Below are 25,042 nucleotides of genomic sequence, written 5' to 3'. Positions count from 1 at the left end.
TTAAGTAGGTTGTTCATACAGTAGATAACACCAAGGGCCTGGTAAAAGCACAGCTTTTAGTCAACCATAAATCAGGGTTAGCATTTTTTCAATTTTAAACGCGTTTAAAAGCACATGCCTCCATTTTGAAGGTTCTAATCATACACAGTGTAAATCAAATTGTGGGTAAATCAGAAGTGGATGAATTTCCGCTAATTAAATTGTACAGTGCTTGGGATGAGAGAGAGAGAGCATGCGGGCAAAATAATAACAAGGAGCATTCATACTGCTAGCAAAAACCGTAAGTACATGTTGTTTCTCACACTCTAGAGTTTTGTTGGAAGGTACAAGGCAAATACCCATAGATGCAGCGTGAAGCCTGCATAGAAATACCCACCTCTGGAGTGTTCTTTTTTAAAACTCTGAGTTGAAACCCTGTCTGTTTTTGTAGGGTACACTACAGGTAAACGGTTGCTCTCAAATCATTGGATGTTTGAGGATTGCTTTACCTGACTGTTAAGTAAGGAGGCATGTACATACAGTATGCTTGTAAGTAAGTAACCAGGGAACAGACAGCTTTAAGTCCTCTCCTAGGGACTTGGTTATGAGGATTAAAGCCTTCACCAAGGGCAAGAGCGCATTGACTTGGGTTTCGAACCTGGTACATTGTAGCTATGAGATGACTGCTCTACCACCTCTAGGAGATTGGTGAGGTTATACTTTTTCACTTCTGTGCTATATCCCCGGAGTAGCGACAAGTTGCACATCAGCACTACTAAAAAAAAATCTGAATGCTTTGATGGGCGAGCAAACGCTGAGAGTTTGATACAGGTTTTTCCAGTAGTGTAAACATAGTTTGTAAAACCATTAAAAAAATATATACATGTTTAGCGTCCCCGCCCGCTTCCTTTTTGGGGGCCGCCTCCTTTTTTTTAATTTTTTTTTTTTTTAAATTTTAAATTTAAAAAAAAACATGAAAAACACTGCTAAAGCAGATCTACAGCACATGTATTTCTAATGTGTTTTTTTTAATTAAAAAATGCAGGCGGCCATGTTAAAAAATAGCCCGACTGTCAGGGAAAATGTACCAAATTGCCATTTTGAGCGGCCATTTTGAGAAAGAGAAGGAAAAAAAAAAGGCCTCCTCCTTCCTATTTTTCAAAAAGTAGGACGCTAAACATGTTTGTTTTTATTTGGCCTAAAACACTTTTTTTTTCAAATTGTTTTTTGCAGTGTAAATGAGCATCAAGTTTGACCAGTCCAAGGTCACAGAATTACATTGATGTCTGTGCGCAACCACGATCCTCGTTCGAAAATTGATTGAATAATTGCGAGTATGATTGAAAGTAATCTAATTACCTGTGAATACTGTCATTGCATCAATGAATTAATCTTCATGAAGATTTGGCTTAATGTTATTCTAAAATTAGAAGTTGCATGATGGTCTGAATATCGCAAGGCAAAAATGAAAGCTACAGTAATAAAAGTGTGATTGAGTACATGAAATGTACTTTGATGGGAAGTCAAGGTCATTTCACAGTGTACTGTAAATAAGCATAAGTGGATGGCGAAGGTATCAAAATTAATTTCTTGGGGGAAATTTCCCCTCGTTGAACCTTGATTTATAAAATGGCAAATGAAAATATAAATTAATGCTAATGAATTGAACCGCAAATGCATGGTTTTTAACCTAAAGTGGCTGGACAGTATACACTAAACCTCGATAGTCAAGTTGTACAGTATAGGCTTACACCTTGCATATTTATATTTATAAAAAAGTTTTAACCTACAGAGAAACTCATTAACAGGAGGCGTTTTGAAAAAGTGCTTAACGGATAAGCTGCCCTTGAACCCTCTCTTTATCTCTGGCTACCCTCTTGCCCCTGCTGCCATAAAATTACAATAAACAAACAAATAAGGAAAATGCATCTTTAAAACAAAAGAATAAAGGTAAGTATTAAACAATCACAGACATTTTTTGAAAAACCCATGGCCTACAACAGTACACTTGAATACTGCCACCACCCCATCCTCCCCCCCCCCCCCCACCAGCCACCACTTCCACTAAACAAAAACAGCCAGAAAACAAGACTAGCACAAGGAATATATGGAGCACTGGTAACTAACTAAACTACATATCATCACTATCAAGAAGACTGGTGTTCCAACACAACATCTGTCAGCATGGGCCCATTATTACGATAGCCATTGGTTTCACGCAGTAACAATCTAAGGCATGAGATATTTATTATTGCTGTCGTTCCGATGCAGGATCCTGCAATGCGCGCTCCAGAACGATCGGCGCAATGATCAGTGACAGGAGTACAAATATTATACAACACTGCGCCAGAACGCGACGGCGTGATAATCGTCCGACTGCAGTTGGATGAATTGATTTAATATTTATACGCGCAGCGCTGGCAAGCGTTTAAGTCGGTACACTGTACATGCGCACGACTCAAAATTATGTATCGAGTGTCCCGACATTGACATTTCTATATTATAAACAAGTAGGAGTTAAAATAACTTCTACCACAGCTGTGCGTGTGTTTATAAACATAACATTTACAAATAATTTCTACGTACAATCGTGCGTTTGTTAATAAACATGACGGAGTTAAAATAATTTCTACTAGATTCTACAACTGTTTGGTTGTTTTTAAACATGACGGAGTTAAAATAATTTCTACTAGATTCTACAACTGTTTGGTTGTTTTTAAACATGACGGAGTTTAAAAAAATTTCTTCTAAGACCGTGTGTTTGTTTATATTACATGACGGAGTTTAAATAACTTCTACTACAAATTATGTGCGTTTGTTTATGAGTATCATGGAGTTAATATAATTTCTACCACAATTGCATGTGTGTAATTTGTTTATAAATAAAACATGACATTTACAAATAATTTCTACGTACAATCGTGCGTTAGTTTAAAAACATGACGGAGTTAAAATAATTTCTACTATTGTTGTTTGGTTGTTTTTAAACATGACGGAGTTTAAAAAAAATTATTATTCTAAACGTGTGTTTGTTTATAAACATGACGGAGTTTTAACTTCTACTACAAATTCTGTGAGTTTGTTTATAAGCCTCACGGAGTTAATATAATTTCTACCACAATTGCATGTGTGTAATTTGTTTATAAACATGACATCAGGGACATTTAAAAAATAATTTCTACTACAAATATGCATTAATTTGTTTATAAACATGATTGATCATGGAGTTAAAATAATTTCTACTACAACTACCGGTATCTGGTTGTTTTTAAACATGACAGAGTTTAAAATTATTTCTTCTAAGACCGTGTGTTTGTTTATAAACATGACGGAGTTTAAATAACTTCTACTACAAATTCTGCGTTTTTGATATTAAAGCATGATAGAGTTTAAGTAATTTCTACTGCTACAAGTAGGCCTACAACTGTGCGTTTGTTTATAAAAATGACAGCGTGAAATAAATTGTACTACCGTGTACCCCGCGCTTTTAGTTAATGACAGAGTTAAAATAATTTCCACTACAACCAAGAAGTTACCTTGCTACAACTGTGCGTTGGTTATAAACGCGACAAAATAATTTCTACTAAATCTACATCCGAACACACATGACGGAGTTATGATAGAATTTCTAGGTCATCACAACTGAACCCAACGCTATATCCACACACACAAAAAACCATGTGCTCAGCTCATGTCCAACACACTGCTTGGGCGTACGTTGGTGGGCGGTGTTAATTGCAAGCCTGTGCCAATCGATAATCAGCTTTGAGACTAATTTCTTTAAAAGTTTATCGGAGTGCTACTGTATATCCAAATCATAATGAAACTGTCTTCGACTCGAAAAAGGTCTTCTCATTGGCTAAATAATAATTTGCAAGTTTATTTTTTGAAAGCAAATGTTTGTTTGTTTTCAGTTGTCATTTATTCTCCTGAGGTATTCCAAGTGGTATGAAGTCTGAATTGGCAGACTATACAAGCCCTGTAACTTCTTGGTTTCAGCTGGCTGGGGCGTGTCATATATCTTAGATAAGAACTGTCAAAACATGTCTGGGAAATGTAATCACGTACTGTAACCATGGAGATCTCTTCTTATATCTCCATGCTGTAACCCCTCTTACTTTTATGACAATGAGATTGCCTACAAGTATTAGGCCATGCCATTGCTTGAACTTCTTGCTCTGTGCGTGGAGTGGTATGCGACAAATTTCTTCCAGCAAAGAGCCATCCAGGGAGGGGGGGGGGGGGGGGGGGGGAGGATTTTGATGTGAAATATTTTCAATCAAAAGTCGCCACCATATATGTTCTACCTCTTTTTCTTTTTCTTTCGCAATTTTTGGAATCCTTTCATAGAAATATATATTTTAAATCATGACCTTTTTATACAGGTATGCGAATTTTATATTTTTGACGTAACCTCAAAGGGGCGAGTTAAAAGCACACAGCTATGATGACAATTTGGCAAATCCAAATTCATAATTACTATCATTTTGTCTACAACTCGTTCATCTAATAAACAAGGAATTACACCAAAGAGTCTGTTGGCCATTCCGATAGGGCATGATTTCTTGTCGAACATGGAGACTTTTTGCGATCGGGGGCGGGGGAACTGAATTCAGACAAGGATTTTTTTATTTTTTATTTTTTAATATTTTTTATTGGGTACTCAAACATACCATGAAAGCCAACTGGCTGTTTACAATCATGTACAAGAATGTGAAATGACAAAAACATCATATAGTCCACTACAACTCAAATATAAACTTTTTAAAATGGAGGCTTAACTTGCCATATTTGGCTGCAATTACATATTCAGATTTAGACTTAATTTTTATCCAAAATATAAGACCATGAAAATTTGGTTTCTCTTTCTTAAATTTGCAGCAGTGAATGTAGAACCTGGTACACAAAATAAAGAAATGTATACATATTGAATTTTGATAGTCCTTGGGACAACCAAACATTCTTTCAAAATCCGAAAAATAACTTCTTTTTTAAGTTTTAAAGATAGAGAATTCAGACAAGGATTAAAAGTCGAGGAGGTACAACGAACCGTCTTTTATAATTTATTGAAATGTCAAAGCTTCCGCGCGGGAGGGGGGGGGGGTACTGAATTCAGACAAGTATTAAGAGTCGATAAATGTAATCGAATCAACTTCTTACCCTAATAATTTAATGAAATGTCAGAGCTTCCACGCTTCGCGCTGGAATGGGGGGGGGGGGGTCACTGAATTCAGACAAGGATTAATCATCGAGAACGGTAAAACGGATTGTTTTCTTTCTCTAGTAATTTAATGAAATGTTAAAGCTTCCGCGCTTGAAGGGGGGGGGGGTCACTGAATTCAGACAAGGATTAGGAGTCGAGAACGCTACAACGAATCGTCTTCTTTCTCAAATAATTAAATGAAATGTTAAAGCTTCCGCGCTTGGGGGGGGGGGGGGAGACTGAATTCAGACAAGGATTAAAAGTCGAGAACGCTACAACGGATCGTCTTCTTTCTCTAATAATTTAATGAAATGTCAAAGCTTCTGTGCGGGAGGGGGTGGGGGCTGAATTCAGACAAGGATTTATTGTCGAGAACGGTACAACGAATCATCTTCTAACTCTAATAATTTAATGAAAATGTAAAAGCTTCCACGCTTCGCCCTGGAGGGGGGGGGGGACAGAATTCAGACAACGATTAATAATCGAGAACGGTACAACGAATCGTCTTCTTTCTCTAATAATTTAATGAAATGTTAACGCTTCCAAGCTGGAGGGGGGGGGGGGGGGAACTGAATTCAGACAAGGATTGAGAGTCGAAAACGCTACAACGAATCGTCTTCTTTCTCTAATAATTTAATGAAATGTCAAAGCTTCCGCGATGGAGGGGGGGGGGGGGGGGAGGGGCTGAATTCAGACAAGGATTAAGAGTCAAGAACGCTACAACGGATCGTCTTCTTTCTCTAATAATTTAATGAAATGTCAAAGCTTCTGTGCGGGAGAGGGGGGGGGGACTGAATTCAGACAAGGATTTATTGTCGAGAACGGTACAACAAATCGTCTTCTTTCTCTAATAATTTAATGAAATGTTAACGCTTCCAAGCTGGAGGGGGGGGGGGAACTGAATTCAGACAAGGATTAAGAGTCAAGAACCGTACAATGAATCGTCTTCTTTCTCTAATAATTTAATGAAACGTCAAAGCTTCAGCGCGGGACGGGGGGGGGGGGGTACTGATTTCAGACAAGGACTAAGAGTCAAGAAGGGTACAACGAATCGTCTTCTTTCTCTAATAATTAATAGCAAAGCCTCCGCGCGGGACGGGGGGGGGGGGCGGGCTGAATTCAGACAAGAATTAAGAGTCGAGAACGCTACAACGAATCGTCTTCTTTCTCTAATAATTTAATGAAATGTCAAAGCTTCCGCGCTGGAAGGGGGGGGGGGACTGAATTCAGACAAGGATTAATAGTCGAGAACGCTACAACGAATCGTCTTCTTTCTCTTATAATTTATTGAATGTAAAAGCTTCCACGCTTCGCCCTGGAGGGGGGGGGGCAGGAACTAAATTCAGGCAAAGATTAATAATCGAGAACGGTATAACGAATCGTCTTCTTTCTCTAGTAATTTAATGAATATCAAAGCTTCCACGCTTCGCGCTGGAGGGGGCGGGGGCTAAATTTAGATAAGCATTAATAGTCGAGAACGGTACAACGAATCTTCTCTCTCTAATAATTTAATGAAATGTTATATTTCCACCTTGGAGGGGGGGGGGAGGGGGGACTGAATTTAGATAAGCATTAATAGTCGAGAAAGGTACACCGAATCGTCTTCTTTCTCTAGTAATTTAAGGAAATGTCATGCTTCCGCGCGGGCCGGGGGGGGGGGGGTGAATTCAGACAAGGATTAAGAGTCGAGAATGGTTATATGAATCGTCTTCTTTCTCTAATAATTTGATGAAATGTTAATGCATCCGAGCTGGAGGGGTGGGGGAACTGAATTCAGACAAGGATTGAGAGTCGAGAACGCTACAACGAATCGTCTTCTTTCTCTAATAATTTAATGACATGTCAAAGCTTCCGCGCGGGAGGGGGGGGGGCTGCATTCAGACAAGGATTAAGAGTCAAGATCGGAACAACGAATCGTCTTCTTTCACTAATAATGTAATTAAATGTCAAAGCTTCTGCGCGAGAGGGAGGTGGGGGGGGGGGGGCGGCTGAATTCAGACAACTTAGAGTCAAGATCGCGGAACAACGAATCGTCTTCTTTCACTACTAATGTAATTAAATGTCAAAGCTTCTGCGCGGGAGGGAGGGGGGGGGGGACTAAATTCAGGCAAGGATTAGGTGTCGAGAAAGGTACAATGAATCGTCTTCCTTCTCTAATAATTTAATGAATACTTTTTGTCACTAAACAGAGATCCATATTCGACTATTCATTAAAATACTGCAGAAAAGGGATCTAATTCTAAATCACGACTGAGATAATTCGCTATCATGACTGGTATCGTGATCTGAGCATTGCGAACTAATGACTCCTCAATCATATCGATCATAAAAAATTTAAATAAAATTGCTGAATTTTAGAATCAAATTTTTGTATCATTGCTTCAATTTACGAAAAAATAAACATGACAAGTAGGGCCTATTTCAAACAGGCACATCACAACCACACAAACAAGCAACAAAATAGGCCTACGCCGCGAATAGATCGATGAGCTCGAAATGACTCTAGACAAGATTAGTTTCGCATTATTACGATTAGAATTATTTTATAAAAAGAATCATAGGTATTAAATAAATAACTTGATACTTTATCGTCTTTATTAACAATTGATTTTCACATCTGTCCCAATTTTTACTCTCGTAGACTTCCCCCATCAATCTATTCTCTCGCTCCCTCCCTCCCTCCATCTTCCAAGTGTACCCCTTCCTCTCCCTCTCCCTCTCTCTTGTCTCCATCTTTCCTCATGTTTGTTTATCAACACCCAAGGAATTGCGCGTAGGGCCTTTGTTCAAACAAAGTTCAAGGGTTCAAATGGGCGGCATTTTGTCTCCTCTCATTCAAATCTCAAAATAGAACTCCAGTTCAGAATTGCGCAAGATACCTCTCATCCAAACACAAACAAAAGGTTTAGATTTTAATGGGTCAAGATTTACGTGCCGATACGTCTTTTTTACACGAGGTCGTGGACAGAATTGAGGTTAGATTTATCATGGAATGTGTTGATAAAACCCAAGCAATCTATATTTTGCATACTTAGATCTATAGCTTGAAATTAAATTGTGAGCAAATAAACTTTACTATTGTAAAACCCATCGATCTATTGCTTGGAATTAAAACTAATCAGGAATAATCTCAATCACATTGCTCTGCAATTCCAACGCTAGCTAGCTCGCTCACTCCATTCGGCTTGCGCCTATATTACACCATGGGCGGAGCTAGCCAACGTGGCTAGCGAGTACTAGCGGCTCACTAGTATCTTCAGCTAGCGCATCCTTTTATGATTGCTGCGCATGTGCGCATTGACATTCGTCCTCCTGCGTCGCGATGATTTCAATCTAATAATTAAATTTGGAGACTTGCAGTCAGGCAAAGTGCGCGTACCAAATTCGTCCTCTTGCGTCGCGACGATTTCAATTTAACAATTATATTTGGAGACTGCAGTCAGGCAAAGTGCGCGTACCAAATCAGCGCCGAGCGTTCCATGCAGGATCCTGCATCGGAACGACAGCAATAATAAATATCTCATGCCTAATTATGTAGTATGATTCGTGGCTTCTAATGAAGGAACCCCTCCCTACATGTACAGTATAAGAACGATGAGCATTAGAATATCAAACTTGGTTGGTTGAAGATGTCGAGGATCATTTGCATGTTCTGTGTTCATTGCTAAACCTGACAATCTGCTCAAAATATACAAAACTTTATATAACTTATTTCAGGATTGCATTGTAGAGCCTTACAAATTAAATTCTCTGTATCGTTATCAAGATACACATAATCATGATTCAGTCATAAACGATGTACAGCATATATCAGGATGTACATGTATATTACTTTATTTGAGACGTTTTCATTTCTTTACAACAAAACTTTTGCCTGCATGGCCATGTACGTGTATTTTGAATCACTCTACCTTTTAACGTCTATTTTGGACCCTTAAATGTTGCAGTGCACAAAATAAGTCAAGACGAAGGAAATTTTTCACTAAAAATGCTGATTTCCCCCTCCCCCTTTATGCCACAGCAGTTCTCTTCATAAGAATACATTTTAAATTATAAAGTCTATACGATACAGTGCAGACTCTGAAGCTCAAGGGAAATGATATTTAGGCTGTAATTGGAATTCGAAGACAAACAACCCCAGTTCCCCCCGTCTGTTAATGGGGAGGGCCTCCTCATGATATTTGGAGGCAAATTATGAAGATATTTCCAAGATGTGATCAATTTAAATTGCTCTGACAGGCTTGTGCCTATCAGTGTGTGAAATGCAATTGTGACAAAAATGGAATATCTGCCAATATGGCGCCAGGAATACAGTACCGAGTCTATTACATGTACATAGTGTCTCTTTTGCATTCTAAGCATATGTATAGTTTCTCTGTCATTGTCTGAATATTTCCTTAGTTTTTCTCATGATCCACTCTGTGATAGGATTTTTTTTTTCTTTCAAGATTCTGCATCAACTCAATATCCCTTGATTGATTTGTAAATATGACTTGAAGTGTAGCCCTGGTTGACTCAGTAAAAACTGCAGGCAAATAACCAGAAGATATCGTTTGTGATGCCTGTTAACATATATAATTATTTTGTTTGATTGTTTTTAGAGGGTTGAAATGACTGGTTCATTTATAAAAGGTAGTTGAGAAATCAGAACCGAAAACCATATTTTTCAAGTCATGTATTCATTTACTTTGAATATGTTTACCTCTAGCCTCCTTTCTCTATTATTTTGTTAAACAACCATCAAATCATCTCTCATTGGCCCCTTGCTTATGTAGATGCTCATGTAAATTATACACTCATCTTCTACTTTAATCCTCGGTATTTAAATATACAGCCTAGTATTTCTTGGATTGATTTTTTTCTTCTTCTCAGATGATGATTATTATAATCTAAAAATGATATCTAAAAAATCAAGAATAATATAAAACAATACTGCACTGTCAGTACATCTCTCTGGTACATCAAGTATATTTAAAGTGTTTAAACACCAATTAATTAAACACCATCAGTCACTGTTAAACCGCACTAACCAATCCCTTCACTGTTCATCAAACCGAATCAGATCAAAGTATTACCACTGTTTTATGCCCTTCAAAACATGTGATTAAAATTCTTCAGATGTCCTAGAGCCAAGTACACCAGCCTGCTGGCCTGGAGCGCCACCTCTCTTTCATCAAGTACTGGTGGTGTGTGTTTCTCTTTGCCAGATCTCCCAATTTGATTCATTCCCAACATGTATAAATAGTCTGTCATCTGATTCTCTCTCGTCCACTCTAGGCCTGTCCTCATCAGTTCGAGATTGCCAAATAACCCGCTATTTTAACTATCCTGATCACAAATTATCCAGTTAATTTGCGTTTTCATCAGCCAGAAGTTGCAATTAGCGGGATATTTGGTCAAGATATTCATCCCAATACATCTTGGGCTACTTTGGAAAATATCTCGTTATTGTCCTGTGCGTCTTCACCAGCCCAAAGACGCGCACTATGCGCGAACGCTGAGCAAAATATCCCGAGCTAATTCTCGAGCTCAAGGTCAAGTCTCGAGCTGATGAATACACGATGTGTAACTTCAGGATTATTTCCCAAATCAGAAATAGGGGGGCTATTTGGCAATCTCGAGCTGATGAGGGACAGGCCTTCTGGGTAGAGGGTTTTAATGAGATTGCAGGGTTGAAATTTCTCCAATCACTAGATGAAATCGCTTCTCCAGAGGTCTGCGCAGTGACTTAAAGGTATACACCAATTTTGGAAACGCCCCCCTCTCCAAAAATGAAATGCAAGCTCTTATTACCGACCATGTGAAAGAATATGTTTTGACTAATCTGTGATGATACATATTTTGCCGAGAAACCGCCTACTAATTGACATATTTGGTAAATTATCATATCTATCCGGCCTGGATAGATCGCATAGTCCCATATAAATATTTTTGTGTGCAGTGCTTGCAAATTTCTTATCATTTTGATGATTCCAGAACCTTGCAGTACATACTAAATGATCAACTTTTTCTGATCGATTCCACAACGTTTCTTTTACAATGCATTCGCATGACCAGAATTGGTCTATACATGTACCTTTAAAGGCCCCCATCAGTGTGAATGTTATCGTTTCTTATTGTGTTTATTACTATTATAAATATTATTATTGTAATTATTATCAATGTCAACATGATCAACATTAATATTATTTTGTTTATTTTTGTTTCTTAATTGTAATGTATATTTGAATAATATTTTCTCTTTATTTTCCTATTTTTCTTCTTTCTTTTTGTTCTTCCTTTTTTTTTTTTTTGTTACACTGCATAAGGGGTTTAGGATCTCCACATTTTCATTATTAAATTGAAGAATGATAGATAATCTATAATTTAATAAATCAAAAAGCCAAAGATCAAGGCTGACTTGTGATAAGATTTATTGCTTTAATCCAAGTAATGAGCAAAAAAAAAATCAAAGCTGGGGGCAATTTGGGCAAACGACTCTTTTTAAAAGCATCTGAAAATGATGAAGAGAATGCTACTTGAAATGGTACCTAAAAAAGGGCCTAAAAGTTGCTAAAACAGGATGATGGAAGACGACTGGGTTTTTCCCTCCCTACAGTACATGTACTTCCACCACTTACAGTGTATTATGGTACAGAGTTCTGTCAGTGTCACTTCAACAGACTGGCCATGTACACCCATCGTTACATAAAGTTTCCTTAAGTGAATGGAATCATAGATTGTATTCCCTTCATTAGAAGGCCATGAAGCGCTTAATTCCAAAAGGAGCTAGATCCAGCAATTATGAAAAAATGCACCTTCTAATATCACTTTTCCTTTAATCGACGCCTGTACCATAATCTGGTAAACAATTTCTTTTTTCTCAGAGGTTAAAACAATGGATTTAGCTCCTTTTGGAATTAAACTCTTCATATTATGATGCAACAAAAAATTTAATACGTCGGTAAAGAGACTAAAGGCTAATTCAGATGTGATGTCGCAAAATCGCAGCAGCGCTACTGTCAGTAGGCGCTGGTCCGAGAATAAGGATCGTCCGCATGAACGAGGATCGTCTTCGAAACGCAGACAGACAATTGACTGTGCAGAGTGAAATGGTGGTTCCTATTTTACAATAATGCCGAATAGAAAATATGAAACTGGCACAGCAATATCTTCATAAACAACGACAAATTCAATCGCAGATTCTAAGAAGTAGAAATGTTACTTAGAATCTATGTCTAGGCACAACCTCATTCATCAACACATTTGCACGAGGTAAAATGACATTTGGGGGGATTTTCGGGGCATAAAAATATGGCCATAAATGGCCATGGGGTTAGCAAGGGAATGCGTATAGTCGGCTTCCGTCTCTAAAGAGAGAGCCGACCCTACCTAAATAAGAGGCCTAACGAACGAAAGAGACGGAAAATTCGGTCTAGATCTACAGTAGTTATACTTATACAGTTCAACTTAGCCTTAGGAATAACATGACAAAGACTCATTCATTCACACAAAAATCTGACACCATTACAGGCAAACCAAACCAAGCACAACACAGTCACACAGGCCAGGCACAGAAGGCAGTTCAGCTCAGCCTAGTCCCTCGCCATGCCAGCTAGCCAGCGCTAGGCACGGCCAAGGTTTCGCTCATTCCGATCCCAGATCAGTCGAGTCACGAGCTCGCTCGCTCTACACTACATGTACATGCACTGCACTGCTCACACATAAAAAAATAAATAACACTCGAAACTCACCTTGTAACTGCAGATAAAACTTAGACAAATTTCGGCAAATTAATTGAGTTGGTGAAATCAGCTCCTCTGAAATATATATAACCGTTTTAGTTATAATAAAACTGCAGTCAACGATGGAAACACGAGGAAAACAAGGATAACTTAAGTTCAAAGCTTAATTTCCGGGTTCACTCGATGGTTGAACATCGCGTGTGCTGCTGATGCTGCTAGACGAACGGCGTTCGCTGTAATAACATGCATGGTGAACTAGCAGCACGCGCGCACGCTAATTTCTAAAACTCAGCTAGCTGTCGGCCCTCAACGTCCTAGGCCTTATATTCGGCAGCTCCTTGAAATTCTGGATCCGAGATCTGAAATCTATAGACCCTAACTTGTGCAAATAATTTGTCATTTTTTTCTCTCCAGTGTAGTGCAGCAGATGGCAGATTATACTGGTTAAGTGGATTTGAAGAAAAGCAAGGTACCGTAACTCATGCATGATGTTATATCATGTATCAGCTAGCCTAGAACTTTAGTTTTACTAATTTTATTTGCCCTGTTTTATTTTAGAAGTGACAAAAATAACCGTCTGCGTCTGGTAATGAGGTAGCCTAGACCCTAGGCCTAATCTATGGGACATCCTTTAATAAAACTAACTTTCATTAGACTTAGGTCTAGATCTAGACTATAACTATTTTTATAAGCTATTCAAAATTAACTAATCCCGCTAATCCTACCAACAGATTGGAGGAGTCTCAACTCAGCGGTCGATTTTATCACTTAACTTTAGTTTATCAATAGACCTAGGCCTAACTTTAGTTAACCAGTAACTGTTACTGTTAGGCCTATCAAAATTATCATTATCAAAGTTCAGACTCGGTCAAAGAGTCGAGACTGAACTTGAACTTTGACAGTTTGACTTTGTAATGAAGGCTAGCCTAGACCCTATGGCCATGCTCTAGAGTTAAGAGAGTAGGGTCTATATCCTTAAGTTACAAATTATATTTTTTTAAACTTGATAGAGTCTAGACCAATTGATTTAGATTTTAAGCCTAGACCTAACTGTTAGATCTAGATTTCGGTCTAGATTCTAGAACTCCAAAAAGTCAAAAACGCTTTCTCTTTTGCAAAAATTGATTTGCGCCAAAGTGATGCCTAGACGTTTTGTTGGGATTAGCGGAGTGAGAGAATAAATTGAATGTATCAAATGAAGTGCATTGCATATGCTTTTTGCAGAAGCAAAGTCATACACACGCACAAATGTTTGTTGATATTCAAAAGTCGATATTTGATAGTCTATGACTATGTGTGGCATGATTAATTTTGTTAGGGATGTTATTTGGATCTGCAAAGACCGAATTAATAATACCCAAATCCCAATTGTTTTATTCAAACATCACACAAGCAACTTTGGCGCAAATCGATTTTGCACTCTCGCAAACAATGCCTCCTGTTCATCCAAGCGTGAACACCACACAAAAATGATACCAAATGATTTGGGATAAAACACTCTTTCATAAGATGTATAGACCCAAGGCTTAATCATTTACTGTGCATAAATTATTTTTAAAATAATTAGCAATTTTCTACTTCTAGGTATAAACTTTTTTTGGACTCGCACTGTAGTTCAAATTAGGAGTTCAGTCAGCAATTGTCACTGGATTAAATATTAAATTTATGCTATACAAACTACAGTCTGACCATGCACTATCATTCTTTGCTTTCCAGGTGAAAGCAAGGTGCCTATATCAGCCATCAGGAACTGATCTACCGAGCAGAACTTTGACAGACTGTATACACCATGTGTCTCAAAGAGTAAAAGTGGATTGAATGCCATGGCTCATCACACAAGTCCAGAAGATTACTCGGCCGACCTTAGGCACTTCTCATCTCTTTTCATCAAGGAAATACTGAACAGAATCATCTCGAGCTCTTCATCCCCATCATCTCCCACCCAGCCAGTGGTCTGTGATCCTGCTTATTCCTACATAGACCAGGCAATTCCAGGATGTGACGAAGATAGTGCGACTAATGCCGACAGAATGGTGAATGGTGCAAAGAGACTGCCTCTAGCCAAAAGGGTAACCTTTGGTGAAGATGTTACTGTTGTATGTTATGAACAGACTTCTGAAGGGGCAGATGAGAGCAGAGAGACTGGATTTTTGATGATGGAAGTTGATCCAAAGAAGGAAACTGTCATTGCCAAGAAAGAGGAAGATGTTGGAAGTGAGCATGATGATAGAGAAGACTCCAAGGAAGACAATGCAGATGGAAATATTTTGAAGAGGAAGTGCATTGGCAGTGTCTTAGAGGATGACTTCATGATTCCAACCAAGGTCATGAATTCTGAGGTAGATTCTCTCTTTGGTCACCAGATTGAAAATGGAGCAGAATCCCATGGGAGCCACTTTCACAGCGATAAGAACAAAGCCAAGGTAGAGGCCAACCAGTTGGATATAACAGTTCAAGGTAATCCAACAGCTGATTCTCTCTGCCCAGATGATGATGATACTGTCTTGAATGATACTCTTCCAAGTGAACTGTCATCTTCAAATGATGACATCATCGATGATTGCAGATCTGTACTGCAAAGCATTGTGGACACTACCCTTCATCAATTAGTGCAGAACATCGAGTCAGATGAGAACTTAGAAAGCACTTCAGATACCACTGAACAACCACCTATCAAGAAGATAAAGTTTGCTTTTCCATCTGACCTTCAGAACTCTAAGAACTCCTTTTCCAACTCCCTTGTTCCAGGCCTACTCTGTCAAGAGGAAATGGAATCTTCTAACAACAATATGCCCCACCTTGTCCACACATCTACTGCAGATGTAAAGCAACTGCCTGTCTCTGAGACCACAAACATCACAGCATGCAGTATAAATGCCACAGTTTTGTGTGATGACCTTAGTCTTGGCCTATCCTCAGAAAAGGAAAGTGAAAATGGCGAAGGAATTCTGCAAGATGCTTCTGATTCGACTGGTGTGTCTACATCTACCCCTGATGCGATGGCCGACGAAGATGTAGACAGCACAACGGTCATGGAGCAGGCAGAAGTGTCTTCAACACTTCTTAAAACAAGCGATGTGAGAGAAGATGACAACCTCACATCCAATGATGACCTTGTAGGAGAAGTTTGTCCATACATGTACACATCTACTCGAGATGTGGAATTAGCTGAAGACATCCCGAATGTGAGCATCACCTCCAAGGATGAGTCTAATGCTTATTCAAGTATTCTCGTCCAAGATTTGTACCTTGATGATTCCGTTGGATGTTCAGAACAATCAGAAGCTATCAAGTTAGAATTCCATTGCATCAAAGAAGATGTTCGAGGTAACTCTCCCCCATCTTCAGCTGATGTAGAAGTAGTAAGATCAGAAGATGTCTATGTAGATGCCATAGAGCCATCTCTTCGAGAGGACATTATGCCTTCTTCTGGATCAAGTGGCGATGACTTCACCTGCACCTTCCAGAAGGCCTCCCAGGTGCTTGCCAGTAGTCAGGATGAAATGACTTGCTGGCATGATTCGAGGAAATGTGATGACCTGTCACCCGAAGACCTTGATCTTATGACAAATGAAGATCTTCAAGTAACACCTTTTGTCTCGGTCAGTCAAGAGACGATGAATGATGTACTCGTAGGTGACTCGAAAGCTCTCCCTGATGGAGATGACTGCATGTTAAAGGTACCAGAGATACCTGAGGAAGGTTACCCTGATATCGGTCAAGAGCCACAGATCAACCTTCAATACGATGATAGTAAAGCCAAAGAATCACCCATGGAGGATTCTGAGCATCAGTTCCTGCAAGTTTTGGGACTGTCCCCAAAACAGAAAATGAATAACTGTGAAGAACAGAGGGAATCCTGCGACTCTTGCTACGGTGCTGCCTTACCAACCTGCAAGATGGACAGTGAATTCAAGGATATTAAAGCAACGGAAGACAATGGCCCATGTATTCCACTGCTACATTCAATATCTGGATACCTGGGGTGTTCACTAATTGAGAATTCTAGGCGGCTTAATTCCACTTCGAATGTGGAGATTGCTGCAGAAATTAACAGGGCTGAGCTGCTGTACGGGAACCTTGAATGTTCAGCGATCGAGGGTTCTGAGATGGAATCCTCTTCAAGTGTGGAGACAGCTGCAGAGCCGAGCAGGGACGAGGTGAAAGTCAACAATGACCAGACAGTTCCTTCTCTTCAGACACCTGTACAAGACAACCCCTGCATTGACCAACTTCTGGAATTGGAAGAATCCATCTTTGCTGAACAAGGTAATGACACTTTTATAACAGTGGCATTATCCAGAATATCTATTTTCTCCCTGAAGCACAATTAAAAAAAAATAATAATAATAAAAACAAATATTCTTGTGTCTTTGGGGTCCAAAAATACAACAGGGAGGGGGGGGGGGGGTACAGTGAGAGGGTTCAGTTATTTTGTGTACTAAATAAGTGCTTATGCCAGATATGCTTTTGGTGGACAGGGATGGGGGGGGGGGGGGCTACTGCCATTATGTAAGTTTTGCTCACTTTATGAAAATAGAAATGAAAAGTTGTGACTCTATGATACTTCCAACTTTTACATCAAAGTCCTATTTGTCTTTTGGAAATATTTTAATCACCATGTGCATCTGTAAACAGTTCTTTCATACTGTTTAGAAGCCATCGAACTGTGGATGTCTGTTTTCATACATTTTTTCTCTACCGCAGTATGCATCAAATAACAATTAACACATGTTGGAACAAATTCGGTTGTGTTCAAGCAATTTAAAAAAAAACTAGAATCACAAATTAAAACGCCGTTAAAAAACATGGTTACTGCGGGAGAGCGTTCAGGTGATTTTTCATCAACACTGATTCCTGCTCAATTCGAGCCCAGCCACTGACCCAGTTTGATCCAGGAAGTATAGGTCAACTTTAATAGCCGTGTGCTTTCTGAATTTGTTTATGGTTGACTGTCGGCCAAACCGAAAGCAGGCCACGATAACGACGTTCAAGCGATTTTTAGTGAATCACGATACAAAACGCATCTTTTTCATGTTTGCATTTTGAAACACGTTTATTTTTACGACCAACAAAAAAAATCGCTTGAACGCAACCCTGTTTTAAACTAAACTCCTTTGAAAACCGTGTTTCTAGGGTGAAAAAGTGTTGCTTGGACACACCCTAAGAAAGGTACGTTCAATTTATCAAAATTATTTGACTTTTTTCAACAGATGCCAAACTCCAGGATGATCCAATGAAACAAAGCATTCCTGTCCTAGAGGAGGCACCATACTTTGAGGGTAAATTTATATTAGAATATAATACATGTACTTAATATTCTGTTCTTTTTTTTCCTTCCATTTATTTGTATATCTCCCTTGCTCTATCTCTTACATGCTTTCTCTCTCTCTCTCTCTCTTTCTCTATGTTGCTACCTCTCTCAATCTTTGCTGGTATCTTTATATGCACATCTTCTTATCTCCCTCCCCTCCCCCCCCCCCCCCCCCCCCCCCCCCCCCCCCCCCCCCTTTCTCTCTCTCTCTCTCTCTCTCTCTCTCTCTCTTTCTCCCTCCCTCTCTCTCTCTCTCTTTCTCCCTCCCCCCTCTCTCTCTCTCTCTCTCTCTCTCTCTCTCTTATCTACCATATTCATATTTTCATATAATGAATCTTATCATGAAACTCACATTCACAACAACAATCGTATTAACACCTTTCCCCACTCTCATCACATTTTTTCCATCATGTTCAGACATGGAAGTTGAATTCATTCCTGATCACCTCCAAATAGTGGTTTAAGCTGGTTCATCCTGTCGTGTGAATGGCACTTTTTATTATGAAATTAACTTGTTGACACCTTGACACTACTCACTTGCATTAACTGTTTCATCGTGTTCAGACATGAAAGATAAACCTATTCCCGATCATCTCCAAACAGTGGTTTAATGATGCTTCATCATGAAATTCATTTTTCTCACTATAATCCCCCTGACACCTGACCCACCTCTCGTCATTTATATCATTGTGTTCAGACGAGGAAGATGAACCTGTGTGAATGATGATTAATTATGGAATTCACCTTTCCAGTCATAATCTCATTGATGCCTAACCCACTTGCAACATTCTCTTTCAATGTGTTCAGAATAGAAAAATAAGTAAGTCCCTTAAAGAAAAAAAAACACTATTAACAAATTTGATTCTGAAATTCACCTTTCCAAAAAGAGTTGCTGAGATATTCAAGGCTTCAACACTGTCATATCCATTTCAGACAGTAGACATTAGCAATAACCCCATCTCTAAATTTATAACTCGCTCTCAAAATTGAATCTTATAATGACATTCACCCATACAGTATAATCGCCTTTACAATCACACCTAACCACCTCTCAATGTTTATTTCATTGTGTTCAGACGAGGAAGATAAACCTGTGTGAATGATGATTAATTATGAAATCCACCTTTCCAGTCATAGTCACACTGACGCCTAACCCACTTTCATCATTCACTTTCAATGTGTCCAGAATAGAAAGATAAACTACATGTAAGTCCCTGGAAGAAAAAAAAACACTAACCCACCTCTTGCCGTTTATTTCATTGGGTTCAGACGAGGAAGATAAACCCATTCCGGATCACCTTCAAACCTTGGGCCAGCCCGCAGCAGGTGTTTTCCTGTGGAACCATTCTCTTGCGGATCCGTCCCTGACACCCTCTCTCACGCCGGATCGTCAAAGCAACCTTCAACACACAGGTAATGAGATTCTTTGAAGAGAAGGTCGAGTTCAAATAATCTGTGACACTGCTCATTCAATTTATTCTTAATGCATGTGGATCATGTTCATAGCACTCCTGTCTCATGGAGATAGCAATATTTGCTCCGGAATTATGCTAATATGTGACGTAAAACTAGAGTTATTTTGAATATTTAGACCAAATTTTATTTATTTTTAATGCATGTGGATCATATTCATAGTACCACTGTCATATGGAGCTAGAGATACTTGCTCCGGGATTATGCTCATAATTGTTGTAAAACTAGAGGCATTTTCATTATATGGGCCAAATTTTCATACCACCGCTAGGTGTAGTCTCATGTACATGTATAATTATAGCTGTGTTCATTGTTTTTCACTGTAACTGAATTTAGGCAAGAGTGATGATTCTCTTTCTCTTTCTCTTTCTCTTTCTTTTTCTCTCTCTCTTTCTCTTTCTCCTTCTCTTTCTCTTTCTCTTTCTCTTTCTCTTTCTCTTTCTCTTTCTCTTTCTTGTTTTCTCTCTCACCCTATCTGTCTTCTTTTCTTCCACACTTAATCTGTGTCCATCCTATGTTCTCTGTTTCTCTTGTGTGTCTATTTTTCCTACTTTTTAATGTTTACATTCAATATTTTCCATAACTCATTAAAGGCCTCATATTTTCCATTTTATTTTCTCCTTTTCATGATGTCCATACAGCTACAAAGACGTATTTCTTGTTATCTAAATCAAATTTCATGAATATTGAAAGAAAGGAAAAGTAATCATAATGCACTGTAACTCCTTGATAGTTAATGTAGATAATTATCACCTTCCATTTACCTGTAGATTGAACATGCAACATGGCCCAACTGTCAAGTATTAACCGCTTTCAATGTTTTATGAAGACACTTATTTGTGTTCTATATAATGTTTTTGCACTACAGCAGAAAACCTCAACCAAACCCCGCCCATTACCCCAGTGCGCTCTCTACCAGTATGTCAACGTAAGAGAAGGGTGGGGCTCTCAAGACGCCAGCTTGTGTACCCACTGCATGCAAGGACATTATCAAGAAAATAGGAACACATTTTCTATCAGCTTCTGCTAATAGACTTTGTTGCTCAGAAATGTAGAACTAATGGAACAGCATTGACTTTCTTTTCTTTGTCACAAATCACTTTCTTAACCTTTTGTGCAATTCACCAAGCTAAAAAGAGAGTGCAAATTGTGAGTTCTGTTTCAAGTGGAATCGAGTACCGGTATATAATTTGAATGCATGTTTAACAGTTTTTAATGGTGATATCAATGTTTCCATTTATGGTTTTCACCACTGTGGTAATATAACTTATCTATTGTAGAAATGCACATTTAGCCAAGCATTCTTATATGTTTCACAGTTTGTGCAAATTGTGTAGTATCTAGTAATGTATATTGAGAATGTACATATAGATTTATTTATGTCAGATCTGTTTTACATGTAAATCTGCAAATACAGAGTAATATATATTAAGAACACATACATATAATTTATTATACTAAATGCCAATTCTATTTCTAGTTCTATGAAAGAACCTGATATGGAGCCGTAAAAGGTGTTTTGTATTATATTGTAATGATGCGTATCTTGCCAAACTACTGATTATTCTTTTTTAATATGCATATGTACAGCTAACAAAGATATTTGATTTGCAATATTGTGTTATAGAATCTTTATTCATATAAACCACTACCGGTATTAATTTGTCAGTTTTAAATTGACATTACAGAGAGTACAAATGAGCCTGTTCTTTTCTATCAACTGTAAATATATGTATTTGCCTATATATTGATCGAGGTCATTTTTGGAGGTCCTGATATATTAAATTTTTATGATACATTGGATTTCTTTTTCTTCTTTTTTTCATTTTGTAATTTCGATTTTTAGAAAAATAGATCTTTGGCATTGGAAATATGAAATGAATATTCAAGGCTGTCAGTTCATAGTACAAATAGCTTCGGCAGATCATAAAACTCTCGCAGGAAATAGAGATATTGGCACATGACTTCCTTGTTTCACAACCAGCCACAAAGAACACACCTGCGGGGTCTCTGCATCGGACCAGGATAAATATGATGGATGAGGTTCTAATATGACAAACAGGATCGTTTGTCTTTGCCCAATCTCTCTCTCTCTCTGTTCCTCCACGAACAAGTTTGGCCAACCGCGGCAGGTGATGATTTTGTGATGATACAACTGAAACTGATCGGTCTCCTTGCTTGGGTGGTGTTGTATAGAAATCTTTAAACGTGTCGAGAGAGTACATTTCGATTGTTCTTTAAACCGTGAAGACTTTTTTTTAATGTACTATTAAAATATTTTGCAGTATGATTGTTCATTTCATATGCTGTCTTATTTTAATATTGCATATTTTCATATTATAATTATAACAGCATCATTTACTCGTACATTCAAAACATAACAGGGGCCTAGTGTATTTTTTTCTTTCTCCTCAATCTTATATTTTATTGCAATATGCCAGTATCTTTGAAGATATAACATTCCTCTTTTAAAGCGTATTGAATTTGAAATTGATGCTGCCCATTGTTTATTTTTCGAGGTGACAGATTATACAAATTTGTCTTTTTGAAGCATACTGACTTTTGAAATGTGGAGCTATTGTTTACATATTGATATGTTTTTAGTGCCCCTTTTTAACAATGGAAACCAAAGACTATTCGTGTTTGTTGAAGTTTTTAACTCTGTAAAGATTTATTTATTACTGATTTCTTTTTTTAAAGAATGCTTAGAAATTATTGTTGCGCCTTACCAAGAGGCCTTTAATCTTTGAATAAAGGCGTGGAAAGTTTAAAATTATTTCTCTTTTAAGGACATTGTTTTTGTTGCAACAGGAGTGATGTTGAAGAGCAATAGAGGCTGGAAAAGGGAAAGGAGAACAAGAGAGGAGAGAGATAGAGGGAGACAGAAAGACCGAGAGAGACAGGGGAGAGGAGAGAGAGTGAGAGGAAGGGAGGCAGAAAGACTGAGAGAGACAGGGAGAAGAGAGAGAGAGAGAGAGAGAGAGAGAGAAAGGAAGAAAGACCGAGAGAGACAGGGGAGAGGAGGAGTGAGAGGAAGAAAGACAGAGAGAGAGAAAGGAGAGGAGTCGAGAGAAAGGGGGAGTTTCGATATATATATATATATTATATATAATGATGAAGTAATCCTTGGAATGATCGGAGAGGGGGGGGGGGGCGGTACATAGAATGAACAAGCTGATTTGCCATCCGGATTGGAGATATTTAAAAAAACAAAAGGTGAAACAAATCATCAGGTTTACAGACAAAACCAAAAGAAATTGAAAAGCTGCAATCGATAGTTGAGATTGATATCAAAACAAATTTTTACAAGACTATATGCATTTAAAAGGCGCCAATATGAATCCAATTGTAAATACAGCGCTTTGACGAATAAACGTCTGGACTTTATATAAACACATGATATATGTAAAAGGTTTTCTATCATAATAGATTAAGGAAAATTTGTCGGTTTGTGAAACTGAGTACAGTGCGGTCATAAAACGATGTTGGCTTATAACCGAGAGTTACTCTTTATAATATTCTGGATAATTGTATAATGCTAAATAAAAACCGATACATAATAATACCACGCAAGAATAGGCAAGGGTGACTTTTATATCAAATCTAAAAGTAATAAATCAAAATTGGATAGTCGATTAACTCTTTCATCGTAGTTTATTAACCAACGAGTGGGCACTTTCTCTACTTTTTGCATAGAATAATGAAGTACAACATTTGGTATACATTAGTGCAATAAAATAAATACATTTTTCAAAACAAACGAAAACGTTACTATGTTATTAGAAGCTACTATGTATATTGCTGTTCTAAAGTTATTGTAGAGTCGACTCAATTAGCCAGTGTTTATTGCTATAATATTCCACGATCTGACATACGCTGAAGAATGTTCAAGTAACTAGACTATTTCGCTGTCTAATTCGCTACAAAACGCAACCAGTGGTGTATTGTTTGTGTGGGAATTTCATAATGTTTTCACTATAGACATAAGGGGTGCTATAATCCTTGTTATTTCTTTCCAAGTGCCGGTCAAATGGCCCGAATACGTCTCATCCCTTACAAAAAAGTACCATGGTAACCATGATTTTTGTCCAAATTACCATCCACCATGGTTAGTTATCATGGTACAAAACAATGAAATACATTGTTTGAAGACCTAATGTATTTCATTGTTTTGGTACCCGGCGTAATAACCATGGTTACCATGGTCGATGGTAATTTGGACAAAAAACCATGGTTACCATATTACTTTTTTGTAAGGGATTTCCTTATCCCATACGATACCTATTATTTTAAAAGACAAAATAACATACTTCATCGACTTCAATTCCATTCTAGACTTCTTACAAACAAATACAGCAATGATAGGCCTAAAAGGCCTATCATTGCAATATATATATATTGCAATGAGAATGTCCAATAGTATTTGTCCGACCATGCAGGATCTTCTTCAGTGTGTAAATTATGTCCAACCAATTTTGTTATGAAAAAAGTAAGGGAGAAATTCAAACGGTTGATTTACCACATCTTACATGACCCCCTTCCCATACACCATCTGCCACCCCCCCCCCCCCTCCTCAATGGTTATAGACCCACTCAATATCACTTTTCATTTTGGTAAACAAATACTAAAGACATACCATATCGCATTAAGTGAACATGATGCACATAATGCTTGACAATATTATTCTGATAAAAAACAAAAAACACAAACAGAAAACTCGGGAATGCATTAAAATAGTACTGCATGGATAAATTGTAGCACTGAGTAAGGCTATGCCTATAATATCATTGTGATTGAACAGACACATTGCAAGGGACAGAATATATTGTAATACTTGAAATATCGAAAATGCATGGTCACTTATACACTCACATTTGAATACAGATGTAGCAGGCCTAATCAAAGCTTTAGTGAGTGAGGAAAGGCATTTGTAACGTGTTTATGCATGACATTATTAACGGTAAGTAGGCGAAGGAGGTTTATAAATATCAAAAACGGAATAATATTCTATAGGGGGATGGGATGGGGTAACTTCGGGCCCGCAAGTTCCGATAATTGATTGGGGGGGGGGGGGGACTGGTGTGATATTTCCCAGGGCTGAGACTTTGGGAATCGAGCCCAGCAGAGTCGCTTAAAATATTTTTCCCCTGATAATTCTTACTGGAAAATAGTATTTCGGGAACACTGTGGAACCCTCCAAAATAGCTCATTGACTTTGATTACAAAAATTCCCTGACTAAATTTTTTTGTTCCTGTCCCTGTATCCGAAAATGAAAAAAGGGCAACGTACCGAGGGTAGGGGGGGGGGGGATTCAAGAGAGACTCCCCATTTGGCTGCCCCTACGCCC

General features: G+C 38.2%; 1 protein-coding gene across 1 annotated transcript; it reads left to right on the top strand.

Moving 5' to 3' along the window:
* The first annotated feature begins 18,063 nt into the window (after nt 1–18,063).
* Nucleotides 18,064–21,148, top strand: LOC105446986. The gene is made up of 3 exons (XM_011684511.2): nt 18,064–18,188; nt 19,490–19,633; nt 20,562–21,148. Exons 1-3 carry the CDS (start codon nt 18,143–18,145, stop codon nt 20,693–20,695), a joined length of 324 nt encoding a protein of 107 aa, XP_011682813.1. The 5' UTR covers nt 18,064–18,142; the 3' UTR covers nt 20,696–21,148.
* The last annotated feature ends 3,894 nt before the right edge of the window (nt 21,149–25,042 follow it).

Source organism: Strongylocentrotus purpuratus, unplaced genomic scaffold (assembly GCF_000002235.5).
Source record: "Strongylocentrotus purpuratus isolate Spur 01 unplaced genomic scaffold, Spur_5.0 spur5_scaffold_13, whole genome shotgun sequence".
NCBI classification, from domain to species: domain Eukaryota; kingdom Metazoa; phylum Echinodermata; class Echinoidea; order Camarodonta; family Strongylocentrotidae; genus Strongylocentrotus; species Strongylocentrotus purpuratus.
This window is presented reverse-complemented; position numbering and strand designations above follow the sequence as displayed.

Bases quoted from the DNA above. Each gene is read 5' to 3' on its own strand.
- LOC105446986 (XM_011684511.2), top strand. From the start codon at position 18,143: ATGAAACAAAGCATTCCTGTCCTAGAGGAGGCACCATACTTTGAGG. The intron at 18,189-19,489 runs GTAAATTTATAT...CATTGGGTTCAG, and splicing joins GGAGGCACCATACTTTGAGG to ACGAGGAAGATAAACCCATT. The intron at 19,634-20,561 runs GTAATGAGATTC...TTTGCACTACAG, and splicing joins AAGCAACCTTCAACACACAG to CAGAAAACCTCAACCAAACC.